Genomic DNA, 19,673 nt, shown 5'->3' on the forward strand with positions numbered 1-19,673 from the left:
CAGCCAGGTCCTCCCTTAACCGGAACACAAGCAACCAGGACCGGAACAGAAGCGACCCAGGACCGGTTTGGCCCTGGTTATGGGCTCATCACCTGGGTAAAGCTTGATTACAGTGATACAGTGTGCACAGGACCCATTATGAGCCCATAACTAGTGCAAAAACGGCCCTGCCTTGTTTGTGTCCGGTTCAGAGAGGACCTGGCTTGGCAGGTCAGACTAGACTGTTCCTACTGGAGCATAGTCAAGACTGATTTGCATATAGCTGGGTTCAAACTTAGATGGCATGGTGTGCAAATTAAGGACCCAGTGGCATGCGGCCCGAGTGATTACTAGTGGGTGATATTAACTCAAGCATTTTATCCATCACTGTTTTGTATAACCATTACAAAATGGCACCTGCAATGAGGTTAGTGTTGTAATTACCTGAATACTTGTTTGGGTTATACCACTACGCTGCATTTCCCAATCCTTCTTTGTTCCCCTCCCTCTTCCCCTTCCTTATAGTTCTAGTGCTTAGTTTTCTGTTAATGCTGAGACTCTGACAGTTGCTCTGAAATTATCCATAAAACATATGAAAACAGTCCTTTACGATCCCAGCTCAAATAGTATGGTTGAACGAATGAATTGCATGGTTAAAGAATGCATGCAAAGAGCAGAAGTAAACCATGTTCCCATTGCTAATGCTCTTCAAGAAAATATATGGATATATTGCGCACCCCTAACACAGTCACAGGTGTATCACCGTTTGTTTCTCTTAAAGGGAGACAATCTAAAAGCAAGCTATCAGCTAATTGGCTTAGAAAATAAAAACAAGTTTTGATCTCCAGGGAACAGGTTATGGATAAAATCCAAAGTCATCAAAACAAATATACAAGGAGATATGATAAGAAAAATGGTTCCACGATCCCCTATTCCAAGAAGGGAGATTGGGTGAAAATCTAATTACCAGGAAACAGAATAAAATAGTGTAGTCAATTCTTGAAACCTTTGAAAATAACATGGGTAGGTAAGTATGTGGTCACCTTAGGAAATGGCCAAACCTGGGGAAAAGACAGAATCTCCAAATTTAGGATGGTGTCACACAATTCCAACTCTACTCGGCCTGGCTTAATACAGGTTAACACAACCAACAATCATCAGCAAACATTCCAAAAAAAAAAGGGAAAGAAAGTTGCCAAAATGGCTTAAAGAGTTCAAAATGTATTAATAGTTTGAAATACTGTATTTAGGCCAAAGGCCATAAATGTTTCATAGCAATACAAAATATCACAATAAGATCTAAAATGCATCAAGCAGTATATATAAAATATTCTCTGTAAAATGATCACCAATCCCGGGATAAAACAATATAAACTGGTCACTAAGCATTCCATGTCATCCCCAAATGTATTAATATGTACTTGAGATCCTACAGAACATGTCTGTTTACTCATTCATATGATTTGTACCTTTTTCGGTGTTTAAGGATACAGGACACCTCTATAGTATATATTATACATGTTTTTTAACTGCTTTTATTGACATTTGTATATAGTTTCATTCTCGTCATATTGTTGATGAGGACATATGCTGTAATTACCTGAACACTTGTTTGGGTAGTACCAATGTGCAACATTTCCCACTCCTTTGTTCCCCTTCCTCTGGAACCTTCCTTATTCTTCTAGTGCTGAGTGTTCTGTTAACACTGAGACTCTAACAGTTGCTCTGACTGAAGAGCTGATGCTGTGATTATAAACCTATACAGAATGACATTTAGGTTATTAATTGAGGTTTGTAGTAACGTTTTGGCATATCTTAATATGAACGTTGGGACCCTTTTTAGGAATGGCTGCATATTGCAATAGGTTACCATTAGAATACATTTGTATTGGTTTTGCTGACATGTGCTAACTATTCTAAAATGGCGCAAGTAATGAGCTTAACATTATGTGCATTTGGGTATTGGATTCATGCCGAACTTTGGTCGAAATTGTGCTAAGTAGAATGACACTGATGGGGGCGTGGCTTGGACGTCGGCATGATGGCGGCGTAGACCGAGTGCTCCACTGCCAACCGGATCCCGTTTTCTCATAACGGGCACTTCAGTGACGATTTTCGGCACTATGCACATCGTCCCGCGGACCGGAACGTGAGCGCAATCTAATGCCCTCGCTGTTCTCGGTTTTCGCGGCCATACGAAGCAGCTACGGAGCAGTTTTCATCTCGCGGCTCCTGCCACCATTTTGCGCGCCGGCCACGAAACAAAGCGGCGGCCGGCTCTTCGTCAATTCTCCTCACACGAGAGCTGCTCTGATTAATAGGCAGCTTCTCCAACTTCATTTTCCTGGGTAAGCCTTTCAACAACACTCTCCCATGGCTTTCAGCAAATGTCCTCCTCTTTGAACTTCGTCTGCACTACTTTATGAGGTATTTACAACCCACTAAGGCTACATGAACTGTTGCAGCAGCGCTTTACAGCACATTTATGCACCTCTATTGTGCTGTCTTCTTCCTATGCTTCCTCAAGGAACCTTTTAATTTTGATATATGCTGAGTCAAGGTCACTATTTTCTGAGCACGCTGTTTGAGACCTCTTCTACACGCTTCAGCCGCCATTTTCTGCATCAGTAATTACTCAACATGCGTGTTTTTTCTCATTTCGTGCTCAGTTGTACTCCCTTGTGGCATTTCCTCGTCATGGTGTTTTTCTTCTGACTTCCTAAGCAGCGCCTCCTCCCTCACGCTCTACCAGTGACGCATTTCAGACTTTTCTCAGGTTTATCGTGCCTTCTTTCAACCTCAATGGTTCCTGCTACATAGACTTTGCTATGCGCAACATTTCTCCTATGTTGTTTTCCATTGACTGGCGCTTCTGATTTTTCTTGCATTGAACCACCCTGTCAGGATTCTTCATTTTAACAATTGCCTACAGCTCTGTGTTCCTGGCTAATCTTATTTCTGTGGATTATTCTACGTACGTAGGGTCGCTGCTGCCTATCACAGGATTGGTATTACGGATTTCTCCTGTCTCCCACTTCCTTGGTTATTAATCACCTTTTATGGGGAAACTCCGTACTTTGAAACTCACTCCTCTGCCGAAGTTGCCTCCTGGCTCTGATTCTGACTCTCCTACTCAGGAAATGGAGGAGGCCAAACCCTCGAAGTCGGATGCACCCCATGGGGCTATTCCTAAAGCTCAAACTACAGGCAAATCACAGTCTTCCCTGACTTCATCCAAGCGTTTGAAGCAAAATCCACCATCTCCTGGGAGTAACTCTTCCTCCTCCTCCATGGATCTCATTCTGGAGGAACTACGTGCCTTCAAGCCTTTTATGGAAGCCACCACAAAGAACATGCAGGCAATGCAGGAGAAGTGGACATCTTTGGACTCACGCGTTGCAACTTTGGAACAATCCTCAGATTCTTTACACTCTTCCTGCTCCCGCATTCCTGCAATCGAAGCTGAAATTCTTCTCCTTAGGCGTCAAGCTGAGGATTTGGAAAATAGAAACCGCAGAAACAACCTTCGCTTATACGGCCTTCCGGAACTTTCAGAAGGGTCCAACCTTACCATCTTCTTCCAATCCTTCCTTGCGAAACTACTTGACACCCCGGCCTTGTCCTCCATCAATATTCAGTGAGCACATCGTCTTGGACCCAGGGTTGCTACCAAACCTAGAGGTGTTATTATGCTGTTCTTGCAGTACACTGACCTCCTGCAGGTCCTCTCAGCCGCCAAGCTCAAGAAGCAAATCATGTGGGAAGGTCATCGTCTCTATATCTCGCAAGATGTCTCCAAGGCCACCGCGAACCGAAAGAAAAAGTTTTTGGACTTGAGACCTCAGTTAAGGGCTATTAATGCAAGATACGGTCTCCTTCATCCTTGCCTCTTCAAGGTTACATATAAAGACAAGACTACCACATATGAGGATCCTGCGGCTCTGCAAGCCTTTCTTCGTCAACTGCATCCGGATGTCATGGACACCTCCAAACCTGGCTGAATAGTCTTGTTTGTCCGTTGTCTAATGTTTCTTTCTGACCTCGTCTAATTATAGTTATACTTGCCTTGTTGATGTTTTGTTCTGTTTTCATTACCACTTCTCGTTATCTTAGCTGTTTTGTTATTTTAGATCCACTGTTTCATATACTTTTATCCTTAGTCAAGTCGTGCTTTCACTATGTTTTCCTACACTATTGCCTAATGTTTATCTCCTTTCTTTAGATCCTTCCCTCGTCGACCCATCTCGATACTTCCTATTGTTTTCTATCGTGCCCAATGGATTCCTAAATACTACTGGTTGGTTGCTCGCTCTGGTTGTTTTCGTCGTCATCTCCTGCGACCATCACCCCCATTCCTGTCTGTTTTTTTCCGTTTTCGTAAGTATGTCTTTCAGTCGTTCGTTCGAACTTGTACTGTCTTTATGTACATTTCTGTCTCTATTCTCTTCTTTTCTCTTCTCTTCTTCTTACTCTTGCACTCTTCTTTCTCTTTTTCCCGGATTCTTCTTCTCTTTTCTCTCTCTTCTTTTTCTATCCATTTCTGGAACCGTCACTGTTCTCATCCTTGATTCCGCTCTCTTTTCACCTTTCTCCTCTACTTTTCTCAGTTTTTCTCAATTGTACTTTTATGCATTATTAAGCATGTTGCTTCTACCTGTTTTCTAAATTGTTTCATTCCGTGTAACGACATGGAACGTTAAGGGATTAAATAATCCCATCAAAAGGCAGAGGGTTCTCCCCCATTTAGCAAGACTTAAAACTGATGTTGCCCTCCTTCAAGAAACTCATCTCACTGAACCGGAGGCTTTGAAGCTTAAACGTTGCTGGGTGGGTCATGTTCTTTGCTCCCCTACGACTTCTAGGAAGAACGGAGTTGTTCTTGTTACACAAAAAGTTAAATGTTTCCTCGATTACTCATGAATGTGATGTTGATGGCCGTTGGCTTATTGTTAATTTACTCATCGATAATATCCCACTTACCCTTTTTAATGTGTACGCCCCTACTGCAATTGATAAATCTTTCTGGCCTGCTATTTCTACCAAGCTGTCTTCCCTTACTGGAGAGTACATACTCCTTGCTGGAGACTGCAATCAGATTGTAGATCCCTTCCTGGATCGCCACTCAAAAGTCAAATTTATCCCCTCTAAAATGCACACGCAATTTCTGAATTCCTTTAAAAATAATGCCCTTGTGGATATTTGGAGACTATGCAATCCTGAACTTCGTGAATATAGTTTCTTCTCCCCTCCTCATCAATCCCAATCCCGTATCGACCATATCTTTCTCAGTAAACCCTTATCCCAACATGCTATTCGCTCAGAGATTGGCTCCATTTTACTCTCAGATCATGCCCCTGTATTTGTAGACCTAGATTTACTCCCATTCTCCCCGCATTCTGGCAGATGGCGATTTAATAATGCTTTACTTTCTGACCCCACTTTTGGTGTTGAGTTTACTGCTTTTGCCACGGAATTTTTTCTTTTAAACCACCACCCAGATTCTCCCTTTGTTATGGTTTGGGACTCATTTAAAGCAGCCTCTAGGGGTTTTATTATTAATTTTGTTTCACGGCGGAAAAAATTACATGCGGCCAAATCGGAGACAATTTTAACTGACATCAAAGCTTTAGAACACGCTTACTTCACCTCTAAATCAGATTCATCCCTTAAAGCTCTTATTGATGCAAAAATCTCTTTTAATAAATTTACAACAGATGCCGCTTCTAATATCCTCCTCAAATGTAATTCTAGATATTATGGTGGTAAAAATAAAATGGGAAAGCTCTTGGCCAACTACTTGAAGATTCGTAAAGAACGCACAAAAATCCAATCTATTAAAACCTCTTCTGGTGAATCCACATTTACAGATAAAGAAATTCTTGCAGAATTTGCTAAATTCTATGATACGCTTTATACTCCAGAGCAGACTCCTACTCCTGATGATCTTCTTGCTTATTTTCAGTCTCTCCCTTCACCCCTAACCTCGCATGTTGATTTTCATACTCTGGAACACGATATTTCTCTTTCTGAAATCTCCCATACTGTTTCCAAGCTTCATCATGGTAAATCTCCAGGCCCTGATGGCTTCACAATTGAATTTTATAGTCACTTTGCTTCTCTTCTTCTTCCCAAACTCCTACTTTTATTCCAATCCTTTTCCGACGCCGGCTCCTCTAGCGGTTCCTTCCAACAAGCCTTAATTTGTTTAATTCCAAAGGAAGATAAAGACCACTCCTTATGCAAAAACTATAGACCAATCTCTTTAGTTAACACTGATTATAAAATTCTAGCGAAAATATTAGCCTTACGTATGGATCCTCTTCTACCGGATATCATCGGACCAGAACAATCTGGTTTTGTCAAAGGGCGTCTCTCCTCAGACAACTCCCGAGTTTTTCTCAACATACTTGGTAAATCTTCTTCACTCACTCTTCCTTTTGCAGCTATTTCTTTAGATGCGGAGAAGGCTTTCGATCGCATTGGGTGGGATTTCATGTTTCAGGCTTTACGTTGGATTGGTATTCCCCCTAAATTTATTTCTACCATCTCTTTACTTTACTCTGATCCCCAAGCTTCTATTTTTGTTATTGGGTTGTCTTCAGATTACTTTTCTCTACATAGAGGAGTCAGACAAGGCTGCCCATTATCCCCCCTACTTTTTATTTTAGCCTTGGAACCCTTCCTTACTAAAATTCGCTTAGATGACACTATTTCTGGTTTTCCTTTTGGCTCCCAACAAGTCAAGCTCTCGGTCTATGCCGACGACATTCTTTTCTATTGCTATGATCCTGCTACCTCCATACCCTCTTTTCTTCAACTGGTTTCTTCTTTTTCCGCAGTCTCCGGATATCGTTTGAACGCTGATAAGTGTGAAATTCTACCTTTGAATCCTCTTTGTCAGTAATCTTTTTTCTTGTACAGGTTTTTCATGGCAACCATCCAAAATTAAATATCTAGGAGTTTGGTTTGCTCCTTCGATTTCCGATACTCTCAAGCTAAACTTTGACTATGTATATAAGAAAATGGATACAGCTATCACTCGTTGGCATCCGCTCTTTTTGTTCTGGTGGGGCCGACTCAACTCCATAAAGATGATGCTATCTCCCCTCCTTCTTTACACTATTTCCATGCTTCTTCTACGCATTCCCCTCTCTTTCTTTAAGAAGATTGATTCTTTATTATTGAAATTCCTTTGGAATGGTAAAAGATCCCGGATAGCCCTTGCTTCCTTACCTAAAGACAAAGCTCAATCCGGAGTGCGCATTCCCGATTTCAAACAATACCATTGTGCTTTTTCCCTGAAACAATCGATTTGCTGGTTATCATCTGATTTGCCACACCATCCCCCTGTTTGGCTTAATATGGAATCTTCTTTCATTTCCCCTTTCACTTTCCGGGAATTCTTGTCTTTTACATCTTCCTTAACTCGTCTCCGCTCACCTATTCTTTCACACTCTCGTAACCTCCTTTCCCCCTACATATCTTCCTCTTATTCATCCCTTCTCTCTCTTCACGAACAACCGATTTGGAATAACGCTCTTCTCAAAATTCGTAACCGTACCATATATTGGAGAACTTGGCATTCTCGAGGACTTTCTTGGATCTCTCAATTACTATCTCAAGGTAAACCTCTATCATTTCAGCATCTTCAATCTCTTTTCTCTTTGCCCGCTTCTGCCCGAGCGCAATATAACACCCTTTATCCAGTCTTGCTTTCATATCTTCAAACTCTCCCATCCTCTAACGAAATTCCGGTAGATCGCAGACCCACTTCCCTTCTATTGGAAACGTCTCCTTCTGCTTCCGCTTTATATAATTATTTTCGTCTTACCAACGTTAGATTAAAATCTCGCACCAAGCTTGTTTGGGAGCTGGACTTTTCTCAGGCTTGGCCGGTCCTTTTTTGGGATAAAATTTGGACTAAACTCCATAAGACCTCTAGGGCTGCTAATACTACCCAGACTTTATTTTTCATTTATCACAGAATTTTATTTACCTCACTCGCCCTATCCCGTTTTTCAACAGACACTCCCTCTTCCTGTTGGTCCTGTCCATCCCCCTCCGCTGATCTCAAACATATGTTGTTCGATTGCCCTCCTGTCTCCCAGTTCTGGCAGCTGGTCTGGAAGCAAATTCAAAAGATTTTTCAGTTCCAGGTCCCCTTTTCACCCTCACTAGTTTTCCTTGGTTCCCTCTCGTCGGAACTTCCTCACTCCTCCAGTCATTACCCTTTACTTGACCTTTTCCTGGCTATAGCTTTTCATGTTATTACCTCTAACTGGAAACAAGCTACGAATGTTACCTATCAATCCTGGTGGAATGCAATTTGTTTTAACCATCGTTTAGACACCAATTATGTATCCCCCATCTCCCTGGCTATTAAACGTGACCTACTTTGGCTTCCTTTGGTAACTTATCTCTCTCCCTCTGCTCCTGTTCCTCCTTCTCCTGCTCCGGACACAGTTGAAGTTCGTAAACCCCCATGATTTCCTTATTACCTATCTATTTACACATTCATTTGATTACTACTAATATTGTGTTCATATATATTGTATTTTGCTTACTTTATTTCTATTTATATGATATGTACATGCTCTCTCATGCTTGTAATGCTTACTTTTATGATGTTTTTATTTTAATGCTTATTTCTGCCATTTGCTTATTGTAACTCTTCTCCTTTCCCTTCCCCTTCCTCCCCCCTTTTTCTATTTCCTTAATAAATCAAACTTAAAAAAAAGAATGACACTGATGTCATTACTTGAGGTTTGTGGTAGCGGTTTGTAATTTTTCAATATGAATTTGGCACCTCTTTCAAAAATAGTTGCGTATTGTAATTGGTTTCCATTCGTCTTGCTTGATTGGGTCAACTCTTTAGATGGTCTTTGGCATTTTAATTGTTTATATTTCTTCTCTCAAACTAATACAGATATTAGAACTCTTTAGAAGGTCTTTGTTTCTGAAGACGATAAAATGTGTCCTTAACTACTGGAGGGAGCATTGCCATCATTTGACTGGGAAGCGTTTTTTAAATAATGGTTTTCAATGGAGATGCGGAACTGGCATGTCGAACATGGGTATGTACACATGTGTATGTATGTGTGTATATATATATATATATGTGTGTGTGTGTAGTTATATATGGGTGTGTGTGTGTGTGTATATATATACACACTTTTTGAGTTTCGGTTGATACCTGGGTTATGGTATGGTTTATTTGAATTTTGTATTTAGTTCCTATGTGTGGTCTATGACGGACATGCTGCATGTACTTGTGTGTGTATGGTTTGTCTTTCCTTTGAGTGGGTTGTTTTCGATTTGTGTATTTATGCCGTGAGTGTAATAAAAACGGTGGGATGCTGTATGAAGGGTTTTTTTCTGGGTGAGTTATGATTCTGTGGTGTACAGATGGTGTGAGTGCAATGAGAACTGTGGCAGTTTGTGATGTTCTGGACAGCAATTGCTATAGGGGCTCGCTCTTGGCTTGAAGGATATATTGGCATTCTTATGATCATGAGCAAGCTGTGGTCAACTTGTAATAATTTGGCTAATACCATTGTGGTAGTTTGGCACACCATTATGGTGATAATGAGAGAAAGTGCTATAGAGGGAAAAGTGGGAAATCAATTGTATTTTTTATTTGTACCACGAAGGGGTCTATTTTAAGTAAATGACTTTGGTTGTGAATCAATTGTATGATACCAAATATGCGTTGTTGCTAACAATATATTAAGCATTTAAGTTGTCACATATCATATTTGTTGATAATTCACAAGGTTATGATTTGCGTATAGGCATTTCTCAAAACGTTTACCCTTTTCATTGTATATTTATGATTGTAGGGTCAATATGTAGTATAGAGTAGCCATGTTACTGATCAGTATATGAGTATACTTTATAAGTAATTTTATTTCTTAACAGTTGGGGATTTGTTCTATTTGATTCTGCTGTATATTTATGATTGCTGCCTTGACATGTATTAGATGTTGAACGGAGAGGACTGAATCTTGAAGTCCAGTGGCAAATGTCGTACCTGGGTATTTATTTGATTTTATGGAGTGGACTTAATAGAAATTAAAACCAGAGGTCCCTAAAAAATATTTCAGGCATTTAGTTGGTTGGTAAGCCTCTGCCAAATATGAATGGCAGTCCTGCAGCATTTATCATTATTATTGTGAGTCCCAGTCCAGTGCGTGAGCTATAGAGCTAGGATCTTGCATGAGGGATGAGACGAGACTAAAGTGGAGGAATAACTAGTGACAGGTTAGGGAAGCAGTCTTCATAGCACTTTGACGGGACTCCTTACGATGACCCTCTTGTCCTTTTTGGTTTTTGAAAATATGCAGGTTATTAAAGCAGTGAGGAAGCTTTCAAGAGCTTAGAGCTGCTTGAAAAAGGGCAGACACAGTGGCAGCAGGGCATAGCTGAGTGATAACTAGCAGGCAGTAATGGAAGATGCAGAGGGTTGAACAAGTGGCACACAAACTGACGCACACATGCTTTGTCTTCCTTATGATCTTTTACATACCAGCATGCCATGCAAAGGCAGGTGTCCATGTATTCTGAACTGGTTGGTACCGGTGATGCCTTTGCTTGTGTACAGCAAAATATCTGAGAACTGGACAATAAGCGGGGAAAGAAAACAAGAGAACATAAGAACATATGAGTTGGAATTGATCATGTTTGTTGCATAATAAGAAGCAATTAGTTGAGTATTCTGTACAAATGCCAGTTTACTGTGATTTATACCACCTCAAAGGCCTGGGAAAATAAAAACTCATACGAACTGGTAGTGCAGCATAGCAGCTATGAACTTTAATTTAAAAGATTTAAATTAGGGTTGTTTTTTGTAGTGATTTATGATGAGCAATGTGTATTGAGGGATGGTGACTCCTGAAGCTTTTCTTCCTAATAGGCCATCTTTCCAGACATATATAAAACACATTGTAAGCGCTGATCCACCTTCATGCATGGCAAAAAAGAAAGTGTAGGTTGAATTGTCAGCAGAACAACTGATCCCGAGAGCTGACTACAATCTCATCAGACTCAGGTACACAAACATGTTTGTAATATGTAGTTACAATAAAAAGACAGGGTAGAGTGAAGAAAGAGCCAGGAGGAGTAGTGCTGTCTTACTGCAAGGGAGCAAGTGTGAAACACTTACCAAAAAGAACATTCTTTGCTGAAGACCCTTTTTGGTAAGTTTGTAGAGGCATCCTTCCCGGATGAACTCCTGAAGAATACAGAAAAAACATACAGGTGAAGGCTCTCCTGAAAATCCAAGAATAGTATGTATATTTTTGGAACAGACGGACTACACACATCAAACCCCTGGAGTGAGTGGTGAATCCAACATAATTTCAATGAATGATAAGCCCTTTTGGCACAAGCTTCTACAGGATACAAACCACCTTGATTCTGATGGCGAAGAACAACTTCCCTTCAATTCCATTTGTTCTAGTCAAGTGACTGATTATCCATTTGAATTAATATGTAAGGAAAATGTTACTTGTAACAATCAGTTTGCAACTTGTAGTACTGTAGATTCACATGCCTTGCACACTTCGGAATATGTTCCCTCAGCATACTCAACATTAAAATCAGAGAGTGGTGTTTTATGGTGTGCCCACCAACATTCCCTCCTTCAATGGATGGTCGTTTTGTTTTAAAAGGCCTGGCAAGCCTAACACTTTGATTCCTTGTGGTCCTTGGGCAAGCAATGGTTAGAGATTTTATGATGGTCTGACCACAGGAACTGGTTGTTGCATTTAGGGCAGAACTGGAAGGATGTGTACTTCACTGCCAACCCACTCACGGGTCATTTTCATATGAACTTAAAATATTATGGTAAAGTTGACTCTGAAAACGTGCAGTTATATGGTGTCCTTCTTTCTGTCAGGAAGCAATTCTGGTGTCTGGAGTCAAAGTCAAACAATCGCCTTCTGTAGCTTGACAAACCCTGAGCTCCGAAAAGTATGATGGAACTCAAAGCCATAAAAAAGCTGAGGTGGAGATTTAGTTCTGGTGCATGGTGGGTTTTGGGGCGGTATCATGAGTCACCTCAAAACAGAATCATGAGGCACCTCAAAACAGAAACATTTACTATGGAAAAAAGTACACTTTGTAGTGTGCCCACCAACCCAATTCACAGTATACTACTTCGGGAGTAGATGACACTGGATTTTCAATAATCTGTTGTGCAGTCTGGTGATGTAGGTGGGTTGTACAAATTATACATCCTCAGTTGCCTTAAAACACTGGACCTTGGCATCAAGGTCTAGATTCCTACAATTTGATTTGACAAGTTGCATAGAGGTGGAATGAAAACTTCACTTACCTATAACAATGGTCTCCAGGGTTGGTAACATTTGGAATTTCAATTGTTAAATAGCATATTACCGGGTACCTAGATAAGAACTAGAGCAACAATCTTTTGGTACATCTTCACCCCATTAAGACTCAAATCTAAACTATTCCAAAGATGTCACAGAGGTTATACTACTCAGTCCCACTGATGTCATCAACTGTACAATTTCAATCAGGAACGTATGAGGAATACCACTGATTTCTAGGGGAGAAATGTAAAATCCCATGCAGACGAATAATTCTAAACCATTTGAAGCATTGTTGCTGCCAAGTAACCTCATAAACACTCGATATTCTATATGGTCATGCTATGTTGAAGGTGGGTGATAACACACAAGTTAGGTGTACACTGGAGATACATCTGAAAACAGACTGGCTGATCTGGGCCTGATGCCTGCTCAAGGTGCATACTAATATCCAGATAGCTACATTAAAGTTCAAAGCAATGGATGTTACTGGGAATTCATCTGCAACCGGTTAGGTTTACTAATGACTATACCATTTTATGTGGCATTTAACATTTTGATCTAATCCTTATGAAAAGGGTTATCAATTAACGGACCATTATGAAAGTTGGTTATCAATTAACAGACCTGTAGACGTCCTCACTGGTGCAAGGGCAATAAGAATGAAATTGTATACTGGGTCAGTCTAGGGAATGATAAACAGTAAGCATGTAATTGAACCATTTATTCTCTACTCCCCGATCCTCCATTGCTTTCGGTTTGAAGATGATAAAATGCTGCCCTTGAAGAACAGCTCATAACACAGTAGATTTCACAATTAAGAATCATTATGTTGCCACAATAGCTTGGTTCTGGTAGACGAATAACAAAGAAGCCCCAACAAAGTTAGGTTTCTGCTCAAATCTGCTTTCCCAGTCTTCCGTTTCCATCTACAAGGGGTAGTAATGTAAGTTGGCCAGAACCAACGGAAGTTCCAAGCCGGGGTGGGAAGGGACTGTACAATGCCCATCTTTGTCTTACTTCAGGTTCTTTTCCCTAAAGTTTGAAGGGGAACTTCAATATGTAATTGAAAAATTCAGCAATGCCACCCTTTCCCCATACTAAAGAACTATTGAGTTCTAGTCCTAGTGTGTGGTTAACTAAAAGGATGGGGACTACTGAATAGAAGACTTATGGCCCCACATCTATTCTGCTAAGCTGTCAGCCATGTCAATGAATGCCAGATGAATAACTTACACAGTCTACAGAGACTCTCAAGAGAAAGGCTGGCCTTTCTCCATGTTAGTCTCCTGGGTAATCAGACCCTACACAAAGCTTCTGCAGTGTAAGTGGACTGGGACCTCACTGTTAGTTTAACATGAACCAGGAGCTGTAAAGGTAGGACATTGCTAGCAGAATCACAATAACTATGGTGTTCTGGTCAGTGCACTGCAGAAAGAAGGCCTGCTAGCTCTCCTTAAATGTTGGCTTTAATAACTGATAGATGTTTAACTCAAACCTTCCAAAATACCCACCCACTATAAATACAACCATAATTCAGTTATCAGTGTTCTTTGTAACAGTGGAGTAGGCTATAGCACACTATCCAGTAGTATACACTAGCTCCCTGAAAGTATGAACATGTAATTATCAATGCCATTTATCCAAAAACATGTCTGTACCACCTTTCAGACTGCTGAAATGTGATATGCCTTTGGGTTCATTCAACCCACTCACAATGTGATATTTAGGGTGACCACAGCACACTGAAGGTGAGCCATTATCATTGGTAACTGACTTTCAATTTTCCTGTGTTATCGAATGGGCTGAGATGTGCACTAATCCAATGGAGGAAAAGACAATATTTGTAGTGGTCTCACTTAGGACACCAGGATGTGTTTGGCAGTGATGATGACAGCATGTGGAGCTGTGAGCGGTTCTGCAGCATCTCTTGGTGGCACATGAAGCCACAGGTATGCACGGACTCCATATAGTTCGAAGGGGGGAGGTAACTGACTAGGTACTGAGCAGGAGAAAGAAGCAGACAGTAATGAAACTTTAGGGACCATGTGGTGGTGGAGTAGAGTATTGGAGGAGGTGTGGCTCAAAATTAGTTTCCTCGACTTTTCCAGACTACCACACCCACCCACCTTTAACCCCAGCTCATGGAAAATAACCACAAGGAAGGGAACAAAGGCTCAGAGAAAGGGATGAGAGAATGTGTTATAATCATATTATGCAAGTTTAATAACAGGGCAGAATCTTGAGTAAGCAATGAGGGAACGTTGGGCGGTGCAACCTGGTTAAAGGAACTCTGGTGAGCAGCGAGAGTCTGAAGCAGTGGTTGGAAGTGGGCTGGAGAAGCTGGTGATCTGTATACTTGTACTAGAAATAAAGCTTCAAATCAATGTATATGTATCCTGGAGTTTGTATGAACTTAAAATTGGCAACAGGTGTCCTTGGTCCACTGGTGTTGCTGCAAACCCACAGTGCTGCACTCAGGGGACACCTCACAATTATTTCCTCTCACATCACCGTTAACCCAGCTGGAGTTCACTCCTAGGAAGGAATACTCGTGTATGTACTCGTATAGCCAGAAAATGAGTGCTGCCTTGTAGTTTCTTGGTTTTTGGAGTCCCTCTCCATTTCTAAAGGTCATTGATGAGGCAGTTGGACAGCATTTAAGAGGTGAGCACTTCTACAAGCTGCCAGGTGGGGATTGTTGGCAAAGGCAGGCGCCATTTGAGGGTTATGACATGTGCATCATGATCCGATAGCATCTTGCCTAGGTAGTTTGAGTGTTGGATTATAGGGAGGATCGTATGCGTGCACAAGAACTGGTCCAGCCGTACTCACAGATCATGAGGGATAGAGTGAAAAGAATAGAGTTTAGTTGTCCGGTGTGCATGCGTCATGCGTCCGTCAGCGACCAGTGATTAGTCCATGTTTGGAAGTGGGCTGTTTGTGCATGGGCATGTGAGGATGGGCCGGGTGGGTGGGATCTGTCTAGATTGAGATCTAATATGCAATTGTAGTCCCCTCCCAAGATCCACAGTGAGGTGGTGAATTGGGCCGAGCTATTCCATAAGGTCTCCCAGAATACCATTTGCTCTGTGTTGGGTGCATAGATGCTGCCTATTAGTATTGGTTGGCTGTCCAGTAGACCCTCCAGCAGAGCGTAACTCCCTTCAGGTTCTATCTTTCTGCCAGTCTCTAAAAAGGGGATCCCTGGCCTGAGCAAAATAAGTGTTCCCCGTGTGTACGCGGAGTAGGTTTGTGGCTCAGAATGTGCCCCGCCATCTCTTTTGATGCTTTTCAAGTTCTCCCTTTCTAAGATGTGCTTCTTGTAAAAGTATGACCTGCGCTTTTATTTATTTATTTATTATACAGTTTTCTATAGCGCGAACAAGACCCTTGGGTATCAGAGCGCTTCACAAGTACATGATCATGATAACATAAGACAGTTATAGTTAACAATAATATCACACTTGTTGATAAGGATTACAAAGATATTCGATACACCGTTGGATTTTAGGTAGGTTATATAGAAGTTATATGGAGTATACATTCTTTCTCTACATGCTTGTTTAATTGTCTTTTCCATTGTCTTTTTTGTTCTCCATTAACTGGAACCTCTTGGATTTCTCTTATTTGAGTAATTAGCGCCTATATAAGATGATTAAGGAAGGAACTTACTAATTAGAAATATCTTAGTCTCTTTCTTAGAATTTGATAAGTTCCGAATTTTTCTGATGTTCTTGGGGAGTGAGTTCCATATTCTAGGAGCTGCTCCTGAGAATGCTCTATCATAGGTTTTTTTCTTCCTGAAAATGGGTGGTCTCAATACCAGATCTTTGGCACTCCTAGCTGGTCTGCAACCTCCAGATATTTAAATTTTTTGGCAAGATAACTAGGAGTGTTGCGATGAAGAGCTTTATGGGTGATACACGCCATCTTTAGCTGGATCCTGGCTTCGTATGGTAGCCAGTTTAAGGCTTTCAAGTGAGGGGTGATATAGTCGAATTTCCTTGATCCTGTGATAAGTCTTGCTGCTGCATTGAGGCACGCTTTTAATGGTGCTGTGGATATTTTAGGTAGTCCTGCCAATGTTGAGCTTCCATATTCAATCCTCAAAATGATCAGTACTTGCACAGCTTGTTTTAGATCCGCGTCAGATACATATGGTTTCATTTTTCTTAAGTAGTTCAGATGAAAACGGGCACTTTTTGCCATTGATTTGATGTGGGCTTTCATGTCGAGGTTTTCATCCAATGTTCTCCCTAGTGATTTCACTGAATCGACTAGGGTAGGAGTGCAATTAAGTGCTGTGATCAGCTTGGACCATTCCTTCACTTCTAAATGGTCCTTTTGTGGCGAGATAAGTAGAAATTCTGTTTTATTTGCATTTAGTATTAGATGATTGCTTGTTAGCCAATTTAGAGACATTTTAAGGGCCTCGTTCATTACTTTGATGTCATCCAGGGATGAGATCTTTATGTAAATCTGTGTATCATCCACGTACATGTGGTATGATATTTTGGCATTTCGGAGAATCACTGTCAGGGGTTCGATATACAGGTTAAACAATGAAGGAGATAATGTAGATCCTTGTGGAACTCCGATTGTGTTAGGGCTTGATGGTGATAGAGATTGGTTGATCAGAAATCTTTGCGTTCTATTCTGTAGGAAGGATTCAAACCAACTTAGTACCTTGCCAGATATTCCCATCCTTTCCCGGAATCGGATCAACAGTTTTTCATGATTAACGGTGTCAAAAGCCGAAGATAAATCAAGAAGGATAAACAGACAAGATCGATTGTGATCTAATGCCTGAAGTGCATCATCGACTATGTGTAAGATCGCTGTCTCCGTGCTATGTCCTGCTCTAAATCCCGATTGACATTCATCCAATAATGAGAAATTGTCGATGTGTTGACTTAATTGATCTTGCATACATTTCTCTATTAGCTTGGCCAGAAGCGGAATGTTGGTTACTGGGCGGTAGTTATTTGGATCTGATGGGTTCCTGTCTTGACAGGCTTTTTGGCTCTATTTCGGAGTGATAAAGACTTTAAGCTTGCTCACACCTATATGCTGTATTCTTCCCTTTTAAGCCCTTTCTTCCAGACCTAGAAGAGGATAGCTGCTTTATATGATGATAGATCCCTTATTCTTGACTCTAATCCATCTATTGCCTATTGGCTTTAGCATAGTTATGTGTTCTTTCATTATTTTGCCTATAGTAGAGGGTGGATCCTGTGGTCCTGACTTTATATTACACATTGGTATGGTTTGTGTAGGTACTCTGACAGAGATAAGGGTTATTTCATCCTTGTCAGGCCTACAAGGCCCAGAACTAGAGAGACTCCATTTTGCTTTCTATCCCTGCAGAGCTGAGATGCTTTAAGGGGAAAGGTAATATTTTGGTTTTGAGCTGTTGTTCGCCCTAAGCGAACCGGAGAGAACCGTCCAGAGCTGAATCTAATCAAGAAGTGTCCCTGGGCTCAGGTCTCTCGACGAAACAAGCAGTTGATCACTGTGGGAGCGTCTGGAGCAAGGAGCCTGGTGCATGGACCTGGTGGGAGGAGGCTGATGGCTGGAACTTTCCATGAGGAAACAGCATTCCATAATAGTGAAGTGCAGAGGCGGAGTCAGTTAGTTGAGTTGAGTTGGAGGAGCGGAGAGTGTTGGTTGAGTTGGAGGAGCGGAAAGAGTTTGAGCTGAAGGCAGTTGATCTGGAGTTGCAGAAGGAGTGGAGAATCAGAAAGAGTTTATGTTGAATTGGTGCAGAGGAGAGGAGTGGATTTGCAGGAGGAGAAGAGACAGAAGATGCTTGGAACAGAGAGAAGACAGACAGTCAGTGAGCTGGAACTGAGGAAGTAGTCAGAAGCAGTTACTTATCAAGAGGAGTTGTGAATAGTTGGAGTCTGAAGTAATGCCTTTTAGAAGAGACTGAAGTTATATCGTGGATTAATCTGTGGGAGCAGCTGGAGTTAATTGGACATTGGCATGGAAGTAATCAAACACAGTGTGAAAAAGCTAGTGAAGCGAACGGTTATCAGAGCGGCAGAAACCATTAGATTGAAGTTGGAAGGTGGAGAGAGTCCGTGGGGGAGAGGAGTCCAGTGCAAAGTGATCAGCGCAGATGTGTGTCCAAGAGTGCAGGAGAGAATCTAAGACGAGCTAAGGCACAGACGAGAGAGAAGCCCAGATGACAGCTGGAGCAAGACTTCATACTCCCAAGGGGACATTGTTCCTTACTTTATAAATATTAACCTTGTCCTTATACTGTATGTCTAATCCCTTTTCTTTCAGCGGTGTGTTAAAGTTCCTGTTAGTTATAGAGACCCCGCAGATCTGTGTATGTGTATTCTATTATTCTATTATTATTGTAATAAAGATACCCCAGTTCTTAGTGAACTAGTGTGCATGTGTTGTTCTTATGATAGAGAGCGTTTTAATCAGGTAATCATACAGTGTGTGTCTATGGTTCTTAAAGCACAGGTAACCTTTTCTTCTAGTCAGGTGTTACAGCCAGAACAGATGCTGCCCCTGATCCGGTAAGTAGCCACTGAATAATTAGGGAGAGAGAGGAGCCCTTGAGCTAGGGAATTCTTGACACTAAGTGATTCGGCCATCCCATAATATTATTGTAGTAGCGAACCCTTAGTGAATAGTGAGAGAGACTTCCCAACATAGAGAGAGAGCTGAAGGTATTCATAGGAAAGTGGTCGTCATTGGTAAGTGGCGTTAGTGAGAGCACTGATTGTGGTCAGTGTGTATACCCGCAAGATTGCGGCTTGAGTGAGCACTGAGGGTAGTCAGTGTGTAGATCCGCCGGATTGTGGATCATGTGGTAAGTGAGTGAGCACCGGGGGGATACGGTGTGTAGGTCCGCCGGATTGTGGACCAGATAAAAAGGGAGCACTAGGGCTGCAGCCTAGTGTGTAGATACGCCGGATTGCATGTCGAGTGAGCACTGATGGTGATCAGTGTGTAATAGTAAATAATCAGAACTGCCCCAGGGTAGATTAGTCTGGACCCATGTGGTCGCGAGACTATGAGGTATGAGTGTGGTGTAGGGCATGGATGTCCTTAGTAATCAGTGAGTATTCTTAGTAATCCCTATAGATTTAGTGGTGTTTCTGATGATATGAGCTTGTATATTGCGAGTTCCCCATCCTCAGGTAGGTACCCAGGTGCCTGGATAGATGGGTCCTGAGGAGGGAGGTGGTTACGTTCCGGCTGGGTTGGAGGGGCTCGCAGGAGCTGATCCCATCTGGTCTGAGAACCCGGTCGTTACAGTTCCCCGTAGGTTTTTTGATAATTGGTACTACTTGTCTTGTTTTTAGACATTCTGGAAGGCTCCCTTGGGATAGAGAGGCG

At 41.6% G+C, this 19,673-nt stretch overlaps 1 protein-coding gene across 2 annotated transcripts in view; it reads right to left on the bottom strand.

The window, feature by feature from the left end:
• FARP2 (FERM, ARH/RhoGEF and pleckstrin domain protein 2) overlaps positions 1–19,673 on the bottom strand; it is a 1,631,776-nt gene that overhangs the window by 205,803 nt on the left and 1,406,300 nt on the right. For both annotated transcript variants that reach the window (XR_015300958.1, XM_086944011.1), the window contains exons 20-21: positions 11,141–11,209; positions 10,505–10,594 (exon numbers count right to left, since the gene is read on the bottom strand). Coding sequence is in view for 1 of the 2 variants with exons in the window: in XM_086944011.1 (XP_086800137.1) it covers positions 10,505–10,594; positions 11,141–11,209 (159 nt within the window). In the remaining variant the exon portion in view is untranslated. The remainder of the gene's footprint in view (positions 1–10,504; positions 10,595–11,140; positions 11,210–19,673) is intronic.

Source organism: Lissotriton vulgaris, chromosome 11 (genome assembly GCF_964263255.1).
Source record: "Lissotriton vulgaris chromosome 11, aLisVul1.2, whole genome shotgun sequence".
Lineage (NCBI taxonomy): Eukaryota > Metazoa > Chordata > Amphibia > Caudata > Salamandridae > Lissotriton > Lissotriton vulgaris.